At 37.2% G+C, this 16,817-nt stretch overlaps 1 protein-coding gene across 4 annotated transcripts in view; it reads left to right on the top strand.

Moving 5' to 3' along the window:
* ANKRD17 (ankyrin repeat domain 17) overlaps positions 1-16,817 on the top strand; it is a 123,820-nt gene that overhangs the window by 69,172 nt on the left and 37,831 nt on the right. For all 4 annotated transcript variants that reach the window (XM_063300395.1, XM_063300394.1, XM_063300393.1 and 1 more), the window contains 10 exons: positions 1,404-1,637; positions 3,939-4,033; positions 4,863-5,100; positions 5,590-5,781; positions 6,088-6,197; positions 9,557-9,644; positions 11,875-12,002; positions 12,378-12,521; positions 12,999-13,101; positions 14,691-15,446. In XM_063300395.1, the coding sequence (XP_063156465.1) occupies positions 1,404-1,637; positions 3,939-4,033; positions 4,863-5,100; positions 5,590-5,781; positions 6,088-6,197; positions 9,557-9,644; positions 11,875-12,002; positions 12,378-12,521; positions 12,999-13,101; positions 14,691-15,446 (2,088 nt within the window). The remainder of the gene's footprint in view (positions 1-1,403; positions 1,638-3,938; positions 4,034-4,862; positions 5,101-5,589; positions 5,782-6,087; positions 6,198-9,556; positions 9,645-11,874; positions 12,003-12,377; positions 12,522-12,998; positions 13,102-14,690; positions 15,447-16,817) is intronic.

The following is a 16,817-nucleotide window of genomic DNA, read 5'->3' as shown; positions in this document are numbered from 1 at the left end:
CAGGTCTCTCCTGGTCACTGGGGAGGGCTGCCTGGATGCTGGTTTCGGGGTTGTCTGCAGTAGGAGTAGCTCTAGCAATTTTGACACCTGCTACAGCGTCGTTTCTATGCCTGACATCCGTTCGGTTAGTGTGGGAATGGTGCAGTCTAGTTGATCCATTCTGTCTCTCAATTGGCCTCTCACTCCCCTTGGCTAAAGGTTTACCCTGTGGCTGATGACCGGTTCTGCACCTTCCCCAACTCCCGCTGACCAGCGGTGTCGATGTCTACCATCATCGCCTGGTGGTTCCCATTCCCTTTCCGCTAGTTCGCTGGGGGATTCTAGGGCGCTAGGGAACCACACTGGCTTTAGGCAGGGAGCCTCTGGTTGAGGGTTCCATCGAATAGCAGGCTCTGTATCTGTGAAGTCGATGAGTGAGTCCCCAGGCTCTTCTTGGGGATCCCAGGCGAGGCTCTGTTGCTCCTCTTTACCATCTTCAGAGGCGTAATCTGCATAGTCCTCTGACTCCAATATTGTTACTTCTGGTTGCAAAGGTTGAGTGGGTGCGTGCCCCTGGAGGGAGGGTGAGCCCTCCAGTGCAGCCGCTGCTCCATTGGAACTTTCCTCATCGATCACTTGATCAGCGGGTAAAGTTGACATGGTGGACTTGAGTCTTTCTGTGAGGATTGTGGGTTCAGATATCCCAACAGAGTCCCTCTGGTGGGAGGAGATGGGTGGTGACAAATTTGATAAATAAACGAATAAAATAGTAAGAAATCTCTCTGGAACCAGTCAGGTCTCAGTAAAGTATTTCTTTATTGTAAGATACAGTTCCATCTCCATCTAAAGACTCAAGTGAATAAGATGCCCCAGTTCCCTCCTTTTACATGCTCCGGTTTCCCTTCTTTTGAAATTGAATATTTACAACTGCTACTGGCTTTACAACATGATTCCCAGCAGCATTCCTCACTGTCCGTTTGCTGATAAGATGTTAGCCACAACACTCTGGGGTTAGCTTGCTGGGTCAGTCAGTGATGTCTCCGTTTCTCACACAGCAATCAATCTTCCTCCTCCCTCCTTTACAGCCCAGGACAGAAGAGAAGGACCAGAAGGGGTTTTTTATGGCTTCTGGGCCAAACCCCTGACTTATGCATAGTTTTGAGCTTCTGGAGGAAATACATGGGATACACATCTAACAAATAAATACAGTTAAAGGAAATAGTATTTAGGTGTTACAGGTACATGTTAAGTGTTGTGAGATTCTTAGACCAATTACTGAAAGCTTTGGCAGAGGCAAAGATTGAATTTCAGATTTATTATTCTGTACTGATTAGCAACATTACCTCTCATATTACCTCTCATATATATTAATGTTTGAAGAATAAATGGAAATGATCTGAATAAATCTCCTTTATTTTTAATAGGCAATACAGCACTCACTTATGCTTGTGCTGGAGGCTATGTAGATGTTGTAAAGGCCCTGTTGGAATCAGGTGCTAGTATCGAGGACCATAATGAAAACGGCCACACTCCTCTTATGGAGGCAGGAAGTGCTGGACATGTAGAAGTTGCCAGAGTTCTTTTAGAAAATGGAGCTGGAATCAATACGCATTCCAATGAATTTAAGGAGAGTGCACTTACGCTGGCTTGCTATAAAGGTACAGTATCATAATCTGTCAGAGGTAATTAACCATACTCTTCAGTAGATATTGCAAATCCTGCTGAAGACTATTTATTAATAGCTTATTAGGCTTGAATTTGATTATCTACTCTATTTTTCTTCCAATTAATAGAGAAAAATTGTGGTTTTAATTTTTTTATGATTTTATTAAGAATTACATTAGATAAACCTAATTCAAGCTATAGGTAAAGGTAAAGGTTTCCTTTGACATTAAGTCCATTCGTGTCCAACTCTAGGGGGTGGTGCTCATCTCCGTTTCAAAGCTGAAGAGCCAGCATTTGAATTACATTAGATAAACCTAATTAAAGCTATAAAAGATATAAAATACAAAAAAGAAAAAAGAAAAAAAATTGAAAAAGTACAGAGATCCAATATGAAGAGGTTATCCATGTCACTCTTCATATTCTCACTGTCTCTTCTCACAAAATCGTTGAGAACTTTAACAAATCCCTTTTGTGAGCCCAACATAAAAAGATTATCCACATCACTCTTCTGGTTTAGTATTTGTATGTCTTTAATTGTTAAAACAGCCAGTTTCACTTGTATATCCAGCATTTCATCTTTTGTGTATCCACTATTTCATCCTTTTCCAATTGCTTATATATTTTTAAATCCTCATTTAGATTAATTTCAGTTTTATTTGGTAAAATTTGTTCCTCCTCCGTAACACCATCCAATTTATCTGTCATGGCAGACAACTTTAAAATTATTTTCTGTGTGCAAAAATCACAGACCACTCTTAACAGATCCATTAATGCATTTATTTCCTTCTGGTGCCCTCTAGTGACCAACCTTCAAAGTCATCAGTTATTCAGATGTAAACATAGAAAGTTTCCCACAGGAAGGATTCTTTTAATTAACTTTAAAGTCTTAATTCAAGTCCATCTAAACCCTTAATCCTTTTAAAACTTTCTAAAATCAACACTCTAATCACCCTTTTGCTGTATATTCCTTTTTTTTTTTTTACAAAACCTTAAGCTCGTAATTTTCTTAGAGAACTGAAAAAAAAACTCACCCATTGAATACAATATAACTTGCGGTTCTGAAGGTTCTCAATCTTAAAAAAGCAATAAAAAATTTAAAAGAAAAAAATCCAAAGTGATTAAGAAGTGTGGTTTGGTCAAACCTTAAGTGCACGAAGGCTACATTAATGGCTATAAGCTGGATGAAATCCCTAGGCTCCCAGCTGATTGCAAGCAGCCACAAAAACCTGGTTCCTGCTGCCTGCTCACATAAAACAGCTGTCTGGAGTACATGTGGGCGATCTTGAAGATCTCTCTGTCCGGAGAGATATTGGTGGTCCGGATCCAGCAACCAGCTGCCTTTTTCGGCCATAATGTCTCCCACGGCTCTGCGGAATGTCAGTTCGCCGGAAGCTTTTTAATTTAAATCATATTGAATGTGATTAGTATCTAGCTCTACAATATTTTATCTTTGTCATGATTGTATTATTCCAGCACTTATAGAAAAAAATACTTAAATTCCAAACTTTCAGTACTAGAATATGTTATTAAATAAAACACAAAACTTTCATGGGATGTATTTTACTGGATAGAGATGGCATTCAATGTCCATACTATACATGCATTGCTTTCCATTAGTGAATGGGATGTTGTTTCCCAGAATTAGAAATACATTGAAACAATGAAAGGTTTACAAAACCAATTACTTGTATTACGATTACTTGATCAGGTTTACCCTTCTAAGCTGTAAAACAGAATACTGGAAAAAGTTAAGATTTTTTTTTCTTGAACATTTTCTCTCCAGCATTCTGTTCTTTAAAGAAAAAAATTACTGTGAAACACAAAGAATCCTTTTGGATTCCTGAACCACTTTTATTATTGGCTCTTGAGGATTTTTTCTCCCCCCCCCCCCTTTTCATACATGAGATTGAAAGTCAATATCTCTGTGCTTCCTTGTCTTGAGGAAATGTTTGTGGATTTGTGGATTATCTGTTTTCTCAAGCTCTGTAACAGTTTGGATTGGATATCCAAAAGATGTTTCAGAGTACATCTTAAAGCAGCTGGGTCTTTTCCAGAGCCCTGCTTTTCTCACTTACTGAGACACAGATTGAAACTTTTTGTTTTATTTGTCCTCAGAATAGAACAATTTTAACTGTTGGTGCTAATAAAATAATGATCCCCATACAGGTTTGGGGAATTTTTACTTTTTGGGTTATTTAGATTATATCTTAGGCATCGTTGGTGAATAAACATATTTGATAATGAACTGAAATTTTGGGGGAATTTTGATTTCAGCATTCTTCTTTCTCTCTTAGGCCATTTAGAAATGGTGAGGTTTTTGCTGGAAGCTGGTGCGGATCAGGAACATAAAACAGATGAAATGCACACTGCGTTAATGGAGGCGTGCATGGTAAGAGTCACCAAAAGTAAGGCAAATATGTCAAGTTTGGTTTAATTTACTTGGCAGTTTTACAATTTAAAAAATAGTACAACGATTTACATATATTTCCTTTGGTGAAAAGGCATTATTAGCAAACGAGTTGCATGTAGTCCCCTGAGATACTCTGGGAACAAAATTTACCCTCTCTTTTAAATAGTTGGAGCCGTGCTTAAAGGAGTAAAGTGAGTGCATTAAACTTAAGGCAGACATTTTTCCCACTTAAACATTTAAAAACTATTCCTCTTCAAAAACTCACTTTTTCCATTGGGGTTGGGGGTTTTAAAGCATAAAATGAGTATCTTTGCAGAGATTTAAGACACTTAGTTCATTTCTTTAAAAATGCAAACAGACTGGGTCAATTTTTCAGTTTTTCTCCAAACAACCTTGAATATCAGGTCATAAGAAAATTCCCTACCTGTGTACTAGAGACACAAATTCTTCCTTTCCTCCTGTGTGTTCCTCAAATATGCTGAAGGGTTGAGTTATCATCTGGAGCAAATCTGAGATGCAGAAGAGTGAAGAGAAGTCCTTTTGGGCAAGTGGAAGTATAATTACATGATAACCCCAAAACTATTTGCTTGGGAGCATTTTTATCCAGCTTTTATATGCTTGTTTTACTTGGGATCAGTGGCTAGTAGCCTTGATGGCAGCATGACTGCTTCTGAAGGCCATCTGCTAGAAGATTAGTGGGCTTCCTTGGTAGGCCACTGTGAGAACAGACTGCTGGACTAGATGGGCCAAGGTCTGATCCAGCAAGGCACTTCTTACGTTCTTATGTACTTTTATTTTTGCTTTGTAGGATGGGCATGTAGAAGTTGCTCGTTTACTCCTTGATAGTGGTGCTCAAGTAAACATGCCTGCTGATTCCTTTGAATCTCCGTTGACTTTGGCAGCCTGTGGTGGGCATGTAGAGCTGGCTGCCTTATTAATTGAGAGAGGAGCAAACTTAGAGGAAGTAAATGATGAAGGATATACACCATTGATGGAAGCAGCCCGAGAGGGTCATGAGGAGATGGTAGCGTTGCTTCTTGGTCAAGGTAAAAGTATAATAACTGCTTTAGTTGCAGGGCTAAATATTTTTGAATTTCTTGAAATGTTTCTTGAGATTATGAAAATACAGTTATTACAAAATACATTGCAAGAAATTCATAAATAAGTGGCTTATTTGTTCATTGTTATATAATATGTGATACTAAATATTATTAAAAATATTTTTACATTAAACATACTGACTGCAATGGGAATTCTGATTATTGTAGATAATATAACAGTAATGACATATATATACCTAGAAAGTTACCAGTCAGTCAGAAAGGTTAATTTATATTTTCATGGGTACACTTGACTTATTTGAATCCTCTATAGCAATAAGGAACTGTGCCTATTGATTTTAATAGGTGTTAATACTAATGCTACTTGTAAGCAGTGTTAGACCTAATTATTATTTGAAGAAAATGGCTTAATAGTTCTAGTTTTAAGAACTGTTTTGAGAACTTCATTTATACTCATATATTTCTGTTTTCAAGGAGCCAACATCAATGCTCAGACAGAAGAGACCCAAGAAACTGCCTTAACTTTAGCATGCTGTGGTGGCTTTCTGGAAGTGGCTGACTTCTTAATTAAAGCAGGAGCTGATATAGAACTTGGCTGTTCAACACCTTTAATGGAAGCTGCTCAAGAGGGTCACTTGGAGCTAGTTAAATATTTATTAGCTGCAGGTATGGCATTAATCTCTGGGCATTTGTTGTTTAGGATTAAAATTCAGAGTATTCTAGTGAAGCCTTTACTATCTAGGATGATATTTCATGATATATTTTTTTTTGCCTATTGGGTATACCTTTTCCATACATGCCACTTAACCTGAGTACTGTTTTAGTTTGCTTGCTTGTTTATTTTTTTCAAAAATAATAGTCAAGCATTGCATTATTTGATTATTTGCAATAAGGTCAATATAAGCTGTCGTAGTAGAGAACATTGAGATTCATTCGTATTTTCTAAGACTAATGTTATTTGTGTAACTTCAGGAGCTAACGTGCATGCAACAACAGCAACAGGAGACACAGCGCTGACATATGCCTGTGAAAATGGTCATACAGATGTTGCAGATGTGTTGCTTCAAGCAGATGCTGATTTGGTAAGCTAGCTAATGAAATTTTGAGTTTATATTATATAGTTTCTTACTATATTTGATACTGGGTTTATTTCTACTTGACCAAACCAGCAATAAGGTGTTGAATATTAGCATTCACAGGATTTTTTTTTCCTGGGAGATAAAGCTGTACTGTGAGATGCAAGTAATTTGCACACATAACAAATGTTGCTACAATTTACCTACACCTTTTCCTTGTATCTTAGTGTCGTGTTCTCTTTAAATGTTTTATAGAGTGAAAGAAAAAACACGAATACAGAAGAATGTTAATTCAGGTTTCACCCAAAAGGCATTCTAAACTTGAGGGGAAGAAAATGAAATCAAAATGAGGAAAACCAGCTATTGTATACAAACTTTTTGTGGGGGTTTGTCTCTTCAAGTCAGGATTGACTCCTGAAGATTGCCTGGACTAGTCCCTGCAGTTTTCTTGGCAAGGTTTTCAGAAGTGGTTTGCGGTTGCCTCCTTCCTAGGGCTAAGAAAGAATGACTGCTCCAAAGTCACCTAGTTGGTTTCGTACCTAAGGAGGACTAGAACTCACGGTCTCCTGGTTTCTAGGCAGGTGCCTTAACTACTACACCAAACTGGCTCTCATTATACAAACAGAGAGAGATTTAAATGCATTAGATACTTTCTAGTAGCACTGCCCATACTTTCACAGTTTCATGTGACTTATCAGGAAAGAGTTTCATTTTCTAAAGTGGCATCCCTTCTTCCTTTTGAAGGCCTTTTTCTTTTAGGGCAGGTTTTGGAACTGAGTACCATACTGTATGGCTCTTCCATAAGTTCACATTTTTTTCATATGGTTTAGCTCCAGAAACGGAGGGGCATATAAATCGTAGTAATAAATAAAGAATATAAAATAAAGAATTCTGGTGTGAATAGGAATGTACTGTCTGGAGAGTATAAGGTAGGTGTAAACTGTACAGCACATCCCATTTAAATTAACTATGCTCAGTGGCAATTACATGGTTAAAAGGGCAGAGAAAGAATGCAGTTTAAATTATGAAGTAATTGCTCACATCTAATGTAAAGTGGGTGTCTGTGAATTTTTTTTTCCCATCAGACAAGCTCTGTTCCAGAGGTGACTGGGTATCAAAGCCTGTTTGTGGAGTTGTTCTGTGCTGATAAGCTAAGACTGCTGTTGGTATACCAAGTGTCATAAGCTCCTGGAAAGTGTTGGAATTCCTGAGGCTTTTAGTCCTGCCTGATTTCAGCCTCCATGGGTCTAGTGTGGCTTGTGACTTCATGACCTCCATGGCAATCATGAGCTTGTCATGGCAAGTAATTGTGACACTAACCCACTTTAGAGGGCACAGGCTTGACCTGGTCTTTATTTCAGAACAAATAAGATGTGATCTGAATATGGAGAGTATTAACATTAGTCTTCTGCAGTGATTGTATCACTTCCTTCTCAAGCTGTACTTCATGGCACCTGGACCTCTGCAAGGGCAGTGGACCAATTAGAATGGTCATAACAGATAACATAACATAACAGATCTGGAAAGTTTCTGGACAGGCCTTGGAGAGTTTCCCAGCAATCTGTGGAGCAATTCTGTCTTGTGTCTGGCCAATCTGTAGAACTTGGGGTGGGGGTGTGGAGGGGGCAAGGTATCATGCTATAACCTTATTTATTGCTTGCTTGCTACTGTAAAGTTCTGACACAGTTGACTCAATAAAATTCTGACTCATGCATCCAGATGAAATGTAGGTTTCAGATTTATTGATGATGTGTACAGATGTTAAGCAAAAAGCCATGACTAAAAATATCCTCACACAACTACCTGATAAAAGACACATAGGCACGTCAAAACCTCCTCCACGCTCCCCCCCTTTTCCCTTAACAGTCCAGCATTCCACTCCTGGCTGGCTGGTACGACCTTGGATTTCTTCTCACTCTCAACAACTCCCTCGCCCCATCCAGAGCTTGAGATTTGTTGCTTCAATGGCAGAGAACACAATCAACAGATCTAACAACTCTTTGATTGTGGGTTCTGACAGCCACAACATGAAAGAACTCTGAGCAGTATACAGTAATAAATACTAACCATGACAAAAAATAGTTTGAAAAACCAGCATCACAATAAACTAAAGCAATGGATAAAATCCAAGACAGGAACCCATGATCACAAAGTAGAATTTTCCCACCAAAAATCTGGCTGCCACATTTTGTATAAATGGTAGCTTCTGGGTCATCTCTAAAGGTAGCCCCAAACTAATTGCAGTAGTTTGTCAGGTCATGGGTTACAGGCAGCTAGCCCTGTAACCTGGTCGCAGGTTCCATCTGCTGCTTGAGCAGCAGTTGAGCACCCAAGAGGAGCCCCTAGTCATTGACCACCTTCTTTGGGGGACCCAGATCAAGAGTGGCTACTGTGACTGCTGTTATTGAAATGTCCCAATATTTACTGACAACTAGCAACTCTGTCTTGGTAAGCTTTCGTCTGCACTTGTTTTGCTTTGTCCAGATCCTCACAGCCTCCAGATACCAGTTCAAGAGAGCCATAGCATCTCTAGCTTTGACCAGGGATGGGGGTATAATGCTGAGCATAGTGATGACACTCAACCCAAACCAATGGATGACTTCTCCCAGTAGTTTCATGTTTTGGGGAGACACATAGGTTGTGGTTGCTTTCTTGGTTGACTGTTGTATAACTAAAGAGTCACTTCAGACACTTTGATCAAACAGCAGCTAAGAGTGCCCTGGTATTGCATTTTCCCTCTCATAACCAATTGCCATGAGTTTATTTGGCCACCCATTGCTGCAGCACTTTCTAGTTTGGCCATCTTTCTGAATCTCAAACAAGATCCTCTTCAAAATTGTCATCGGAAGACTATAGCTTCATTACTAAATTCCTTTTTAGGCCTATTAGTTTATCTCATAGTGGTTTATCCCTATACTACATTTTAGTTGATTTTTTAATAGTTTTTTCCTTGTAATACAAATATAATTTTCAAAGTCTGGAAATATTTATTTATTTAATTTTTATCCCTTTATTTTTTATAAATAACTCAAGGCGGGGAACATATTTAATATTCCTTCCTCCTTCTATTTTCCCCACAACAACAACCACCCTGTGAGGTGAGTTGGGCTGAGAGAGACTGACTGGCCCAAGGTCACCCAGCTGGCTTCCATGCCTATGGTGGGACTAGAACTCACAGACTCCTGGTTTCTAGCCCGTTGCATTAACCACTGGATAGGGATAAGATTGGTAACAGATTATACTATTATGCATGTTTAGTTAAACTTAGCAAAAATTAAAAATTCAGGATGAATTTAAAAAAAGATTTGAAACCATCCAAAATATCTATTTTCTAAGATGTTTTCTGAATTTTTCTGTTTTTGTAGGAACATGAATCTGAAGGGGGAAGAACGCCATTGATGAAAGCTGCAAGAGCAGGCCATGTCTGTACTGTCCAGTTCTTAATTAGCAAAGGTAGGGTTTGCAAACAGTAAGTCATTCCTTTTCGTGATTTAATGGGATTTTCTTTTTCTTATATAGTAATTTTATCAAAGATTAAATTACAACAATAAAAACTAATAAAAAAGAAAAGAAAGAAAAGAAAAAGAAAAAAGAAGGTGCAGAAATGAAAGAAAAAGGGAAAGAAATAGAAAAGAAAGAAAAAATAATATAGTAAAGAAAAAAATATATATAGAATATATAGAAGTGACTTAATCACAAGTATAAATAACTTTAGTAACTTATCACCTCTTAAAATACAAATGATCTCTTCTTCCCATATCCCATCTCTTATCTATAAACAAATCCTTAAAGCCTTATCATTTCAGTCCTGATGTCAGCAAAAGTCCATTAAGGGCTACCAGAGATAACAACATACCTATTTTAATGTTGATCCAATAAACCAACTTTATATTCCTTCCTTTTTTTAATAACAATCTTGGTCTTTAGTTCCTTCAAATAATGTCATAGAACTTGATTTATTTTTATTTTTTTCTTTGTCCCTTCTCACCAATTTTTTCAAAACTTTAACAACTTTGTAAATCTAATATAGGAAAATTATCCAGGTCACTCTCTTGGTTTGTTATTTGTATATCTCTTTTAATTATTAAGACATCAGCTGGTTCTTTTTTTATATGTCCAGCGTAACATCTTTTTCCATGTCATTCTTGAAGCCTGTCATTTTAAAATCCACTTTCAAATCAGTCTCAATCTTGTCAGGTAGAACTTTCCTATGTCATAACATATTTTAAACACAGTCTGTCTATAGAGGCAGAAACTCTTAAAATTAATTTCTGGGTCCATTGTTCAAAAATATCCTTCAGTATGTTCAATGTTAAAATACTTTGCTTCGTTCTGTAATTGTAAGTCAAGTTTAAGTGTTCTCCTTTAATTATAATCTTTAGTTATTATTATTATTATGTCTCAAATTTGTACTCCCGCCCATCTCCCCCCAAGGAGGGACTCTGAGCGGTTCCCTCTTGTGTCAATTTTTAAAGTCTTGTCTAATCACCCTTTTGCTGTTTATTCCCCCTCCCAATTTTTTAAACTTGTAATTAAAACTTCTTTCGCTAAGGATTGAAGGAAACTCACCTGGTGCTGTAAAACTTGTCAATCCAAAGAGCTGAAGAGCAGTTAACAAGCAATTTCCAACAGCGATTAGAAAAGGAAGTATGTGAACTTAGTGTCCTTTCAAAGGTGTCGACCATGGTTTGAGTAAGATGACTGTTCCCTCGTCTCCCAGAGCTCTAAACTCACCGGAGTCTGCTGTTTTGTGGTCTCCTCGTGAGGAGCAGCTGTCTGGAGCACTTGTGGGCGATCTCAAGCCCTCTTCTTGTCTGGAGAGGAATTATCGAAGAGCCGGTCTACTCGCCGGTTCTTCATTCTGTCATGGTTGTCAGCTCTGCTTTTCATGGAGCCGTGTTCAGTCCACCATTTCTTCCCCAGAAGTGCTTTAATGGGCTTTTCTGATTTGTTAGAACTTTTAGTCTTTTGTGTTTTGATTTTAAAAAATTTCATCTGCTTGAGGTTTTTATTACATGACATGTCTGTTTATGTTGAGTATCTGAAAAGTGAGCAGTCACAGGCTGTATGATATAACTTCAGCTGGCAAAGATATTAATGAGCAACTTGAACAGTCCACTTGTACCCTAGTTCAGCAAACTATAATATAAGTAACTAATTCCTAGAAAACTAGTGAGTTCTAAGAGTTCCCTCCAATCCCAAATAGCAAAGTGCTCTTGGAATTGAAGAGTTCATCTTATGATATGGCAGTTGAGTAAAAGGGATAGAAATGGTTCCCCTTTTCAAAGTAAAATGTCTCATTGTGTATATGAATATTGCCGAAAAAAGTAAACTTTTTATATCTTGCTCAGATTTTTGAGAAAAAAATATTAGAGTTAAATATCACATTATGGCTGAGTACAGGGTTGTAGTCTCAAGTAGTAGAGGATAAAAATAATAACTGTTTTCGTTGTACAAGAATAACTGAGATACATTGACAAGTTAAAGGAAATCTTTTATTTGGAAAGGTGGAAGTCATCTGGGAGCAAATGACTCCTGGAATCAATTCTGAAACAAGGCTCTGTTATTTAATATTATCCTGTCTTATGCAGGAATTTCTCTTCTATTTTATATACGAGAAAAAGAAGAGTTACAGGCAGAGAGCTTTAAATGGCTTTTGTTTTCCTCAATGCATTAATAACAGGAGCAAACGTGAACAGGACCACCGCTAACAATGATCATACAGTATTGTCGCTTGCTTGTGCTGGAGGCCACCTGGCTGTTGTGGAATTGCTGTTAGCTCATGGAGCTGATCCTACACACAGACTAAAAGTAAGTGATTTTTCTTCATTTAACTACCTACTGTTCGAATGTTGTTGAGAACAGATTTTGGATCAGTTTATCATTAGGAACCATAACATAATGATGTATCGTTTAAGCATCTTTCAGCTGTAAATGTGGTTTTACATTGTCAAGGAGTTCTTACATGAAATGCCTTTTTAATCTTTTTGTGCATTTTGCTCAATCTCCAGGTGAAAAGGCAGGAAGAAATTAAAATAAATTGCCAGTTTAAACAACTCTTCAATTATTGAGAAGTAATCCGAGTAACATTTATGTGCTTTATATAGCATTGGTTAAGTTTTTGTCAGAATAGGCAAATCACCCCTGTCAGTTTGATACTTTATTTATTCCATTATTTCTTTATAGGATGGTTCAACCATGCTAATAGAAGCTGCTAAGGGTGGCCATACAAGTGTAGTTTGTTACTTGTTGGATTATCCTAACAACCTACTTTCTGCTCCTCCACCTGAATCTACGCAGTTGACTCCTCCATCTCATGATTTAAATAGGGTATGATTGTTTATGTTTATTCTTCTGGCTTTGATTATGCTTGATTTATTAATAAGCTAAAATAATGTCCACTTATTTGAAAATAGACATTGTATTCAATAAATATTGTAGATGACCTGGTAAACTCTGATGAGCAGCTCATATTACTCTAAGGAATAATCTTTTCATGAGTTTGCTTTAATGCCTTCCACTTCTGAAGAAAAACTATTGTAAGGAAACTTTGGTTAGGATTTTTTTTTTTACTCTTGGGAGTGTCGTAATCATTTTTGTCATCATGCATATTCTTTATGGTTGGATACTTTGTTAAAATACTTCTGTAAATGCCAAGAATGTAAAGTCTATGAACTGATAGGATATTTAAACCTGTAATAATTAATACTTATTGAATTGTGAAATATTTATGCCTGCTTCTCTCTTCTGGCACTGTGTTTTGGTCAGTCAGAACGAAGAAAGTAATTCTAGTGTCCTGTGTTTTAGGCTCCTCGTGTACCAGTGCAGGCACTTCCCATGGTAGTTCCACCTCAAGAGCCTGACAAGCCTCCTGCCAACGTTAGCACCATGCTTCCCATAAGAAACAAAGGTCAGTTGTACCTCTGAATATTATTGCTACAACATATTTGTCAGTGGAATGGTGGATATCTTTCGTTTCTTCAATATCATTCATTCTGTACATTACGGAAGAGCAAAAATTATTGGGAAAATTGTTTTGCAGGGTAGCATATTTTTTTAAAAAGAGATACCAAGAACTATTTTCATAACAGAGAAAGAAAAGGAAAGAAAGCTCCCTTTATATATGAGCTAGTTGTGTTTCCAATTTCTGTTTTTTTATAAATCAGTAGATACCTTACAGTAATAAAACTGGGAAATACTTGTACAATTTCTTTCCAGTACTATGCTATATCTTTTTTTGGAATCAGTTTTGTGCCCAGAATACAATAAACATTTAATTTCTACATTCAGATTTGACTTTTGAAACATGTAAATTTTAGTACTTCTTTTCTGTAAAATATTATTAAGAATTGCTTGCTGTTTGTGGAAAAATTATTTTAAAATCTGTTTAGAGAATAAAACATTTCCATGAATAGAAATAGGACATTACTATCTGTTTTAATAATGTTACTTTTTGTTTATTTGTTTTTAAAAGATTTACACTAAATCTTTGTCCCAAACAGCACATAAAGCCCCTAAAATATCTGTAGCTGGATTCCATAATCTTGTTTATAATTTTATTTTAATCAAGTATATTTTTAATGCAAGAAGACTGACATATTTGCCTATCTGACCAAGTAACTCAGATTGATAGGTATAAAGCAGTATCTTTTGTATGACGCTTGTTAGATATACATCCCACCTTTTCTCAAAGAGCTCAAGGTGGTGTACATAGTGCTTTTTCATTCACTTTTTCTCATAAAAAACATGGCAGGGATAACTTGAATTAAGAGATAGTAATTGGCCCATAGTTACTCAGTGAGCTACCATGGCTTAGGGAGGCCTTAAACCTAGGTCTCCCAGTTCCTGATCCAGTATCTCCATAATTGCAACTATTTTAGTGTAGTTTTGAACACTGAGTATTGGATGTTACTCTTGCATTTCCAGTACAAAAGATTTGATGCTAACTCATAAACTCCAGGTAGAGTTTAAAGCTTGGAGAAATAACTTGCATTGAAATATGTTTGTAGAACTCATTCTGATTTTATATTTCATTTCATTAACAATAAACTATCATTTTAGGACAGTGAGTTTGATCTTTTTCCTCTCTCTACAAACCTTGTGAACATTGTTTATATATTTATATCCATATGCCTTGAATCTTGATGACTGCTTTTTCAGTTAAAGGTATTTAGGCTGCAATCCTATGCATGCTTAATCTTTTGAGTAAATATACATACGATTGCATTCACTGAAGAAAATAAGTAACTTGTAAAAGACCTTTTTGCAATGTATGCTTTTGTTAGTAGTAAACAATTGTATTCCCCAATAACCAAGCAATTTAGAATTGTAATTAATTCCTCAATAAAGCATTCAACTATAATAGGCATGTCTTTTTCCGTTAGCCTTTTCATCTCTGGTAGGTGTCATCTTTGTGCTTGATTGATCAGTAGGTCTGTAATAAGAATGCTGTGCATGTGGACTTCCATTTGGTTCTGAGGGGGTGTCTCTTTCATACAGCCACTTCCAAACAAAAGTCCAGCAGCCATTTGCAGCCATCCAACCCAGAGGTACAAGGTTACGTCGCTAATCAGTCTCCAGAAAGCATTGTTGAGGAGGCTCAGGGCAAGTTGACGGAATTAGAGCAAAGAATAAAGGAAGCCATAGAAAAGAATGCACAGCTGCAGTCTTTGGAATTGGCACATGCTGACCAGCTCACTAAGGAGAAGATTGAGGAGCTGAACAAAACTAGAGAAGAACAAATTCAGAAGAAGCAAAAGATCTTAGAAGAGCTGCAGAAAGTAGAGCGGGAACTGCAACTGAAAACACAACAGCAACTGAAAAAACAGTATCTGGAAGTTAAAGCTCAGAGAATTCAATTGCAGCAGCAGCAGCAGCAACAGTCTTGTCAGCATTTGGGACTATTAACTCCTGTTGGAGTAGGAGAACAACTTACTGAAGGAGATTATGCACGCCTGCAGCAGGTGGACCCATACTTACTCAAAGATGATCCTCAGCAAACTGCTACCCAGATGGGTTTTGCTCCAATACAGCCTCTGGCAATGCCACAAGCTTTGCCTCTGTCTGCAGGTTCTTTACCACCAGGTTCTATGGCAAATCTTTCAGAACTCCAAAGTGTCATAGTTGGACAACCAGTACTGGGCCAAGCACAACTTACAGGGCTGGGGCAAGGAATTCTGACAGATGCACAGCAAGGGTTAATGGTGGCCAGCCCTGCCCAGACCCTCAATGACACACTGGATGACATCATGGCAGGTTTGTATGAATTGTTACATGCAGATAAAATATCAGTGCTGAAAAGCAGTTTTGAGTATGTCAGCATCTTTTTTTTTTATTTCAGTGCCACAAAGACTGGATTATTTTGGCTTGTTCTTAATAGCTACAATCTAAAGTTGATGTTTCCATTTCCATTTCCAGTGTTGTCTACCTAGTTTATTAAAATAGATCTGTGTTATTTGGGAAATGGCAATTTATAGCCTGAAATGAACAGCTTTTAAATAGTACTGGAATGACACTATTGTTTCTGGCCATATTCAGTATCTTCACAGAAGTGATTGGCAGTCAATTGAAGTGAGCAGAAAAGCATCTCTGCTGTCAAGTGTATTGTCCCTTTTGTCCCATGCCCTAGACCTGATATTTATGCCTTGGTGATGTTCTTGATTCCTTGCTTTTCTTAGAGCACCCATGAATGAATTTTACTTTTCTGTTAGCCTTTTTCATTCCAGCACTTACCAGCTTTCTAAAAATACATGTGCAAAATCATGCTTATTAAGTTTTCCTGTGAATTACACAAAAAGAAAAATGGAATAAGACAGGAAACATTGCTTCCTTTTTTAACTCAGCTGAAACAGTCTGGAATATCATAACCCTGATCTAGTAAATTCCAGTGCACATCTGCAACGCTTTGTGTTGTTGCTAGCATTTCCTTTCCCTTCGGTCCTCATTGCTTAGAAAACTGAATGGGGAAGGCTCTTGCAGTGCAAATCAATAGAATTTTAAATGCCATTTAAATGGCATTTCTAAACTTGTCCTAAGTCTTTTCTTTTGTTTGACAAAATTAATGCAAACTGCTCATAGAGTTCATACTGTGGATCATTTCCTCTTCCGTAGGTGGTGCCAGTCAGGATTTATTTGGCCAGCTAGGAAACTACTTCCAAGTAATACTTTCCCCAAATTCTTACAAGCAGAGATGTAATGTTTTTTCCATTTTCTAATACTGTCTTCTCCATGACTGGATAATATATTCTGCAACCTGTGTTGTTTTGCTCTAGATTCAAAACAAGTCAGACTCTCCCTTGCTTCTTGAATATACCATTACTATAGTTTCAAATCAGCTTGCATTTAACATAGTCATTGTCTAAGCCAGTGCACAAATACTCATCAGAGGATTATGAAACACAACTCTAAGAATATTTGATGTAATAAATTAACTGAAATTAGATTTAAGTAAAGAAATTTAGGGGCTATTCAGAAGTGTGTATTGTAGCAGATTCACCCTTGCTAATTTTCTAATGTGTAGAAAACTTCCTTCTTGCTACTAGCTGTGTCAAATTTTGAGTAATTACTGATTATTGTCCAGTGCTGTCTTCATAGTCATGACCTCATTATAGTATTAAAGGCATAAGG

The sequence above is a fragment of the Candoia aspera genome, chromosome 4 (assembly GCF_035149785.1).
Source record: "Candoia aspera isolate rCanAsp1 chromosome 4, rCanAsp1.hap2, whole genome shotgun sequence".
Lineage (NCBI taxonomy): Eukaryota > Metazoa > Chordata > Lepidosauria > Squamata > Boidae > Candoia > Candoia aspera.
Note: the sequence above shows the minus strand (reverse complement) of the source record. Positions and strands in the feature narration are given on the sequence as shown.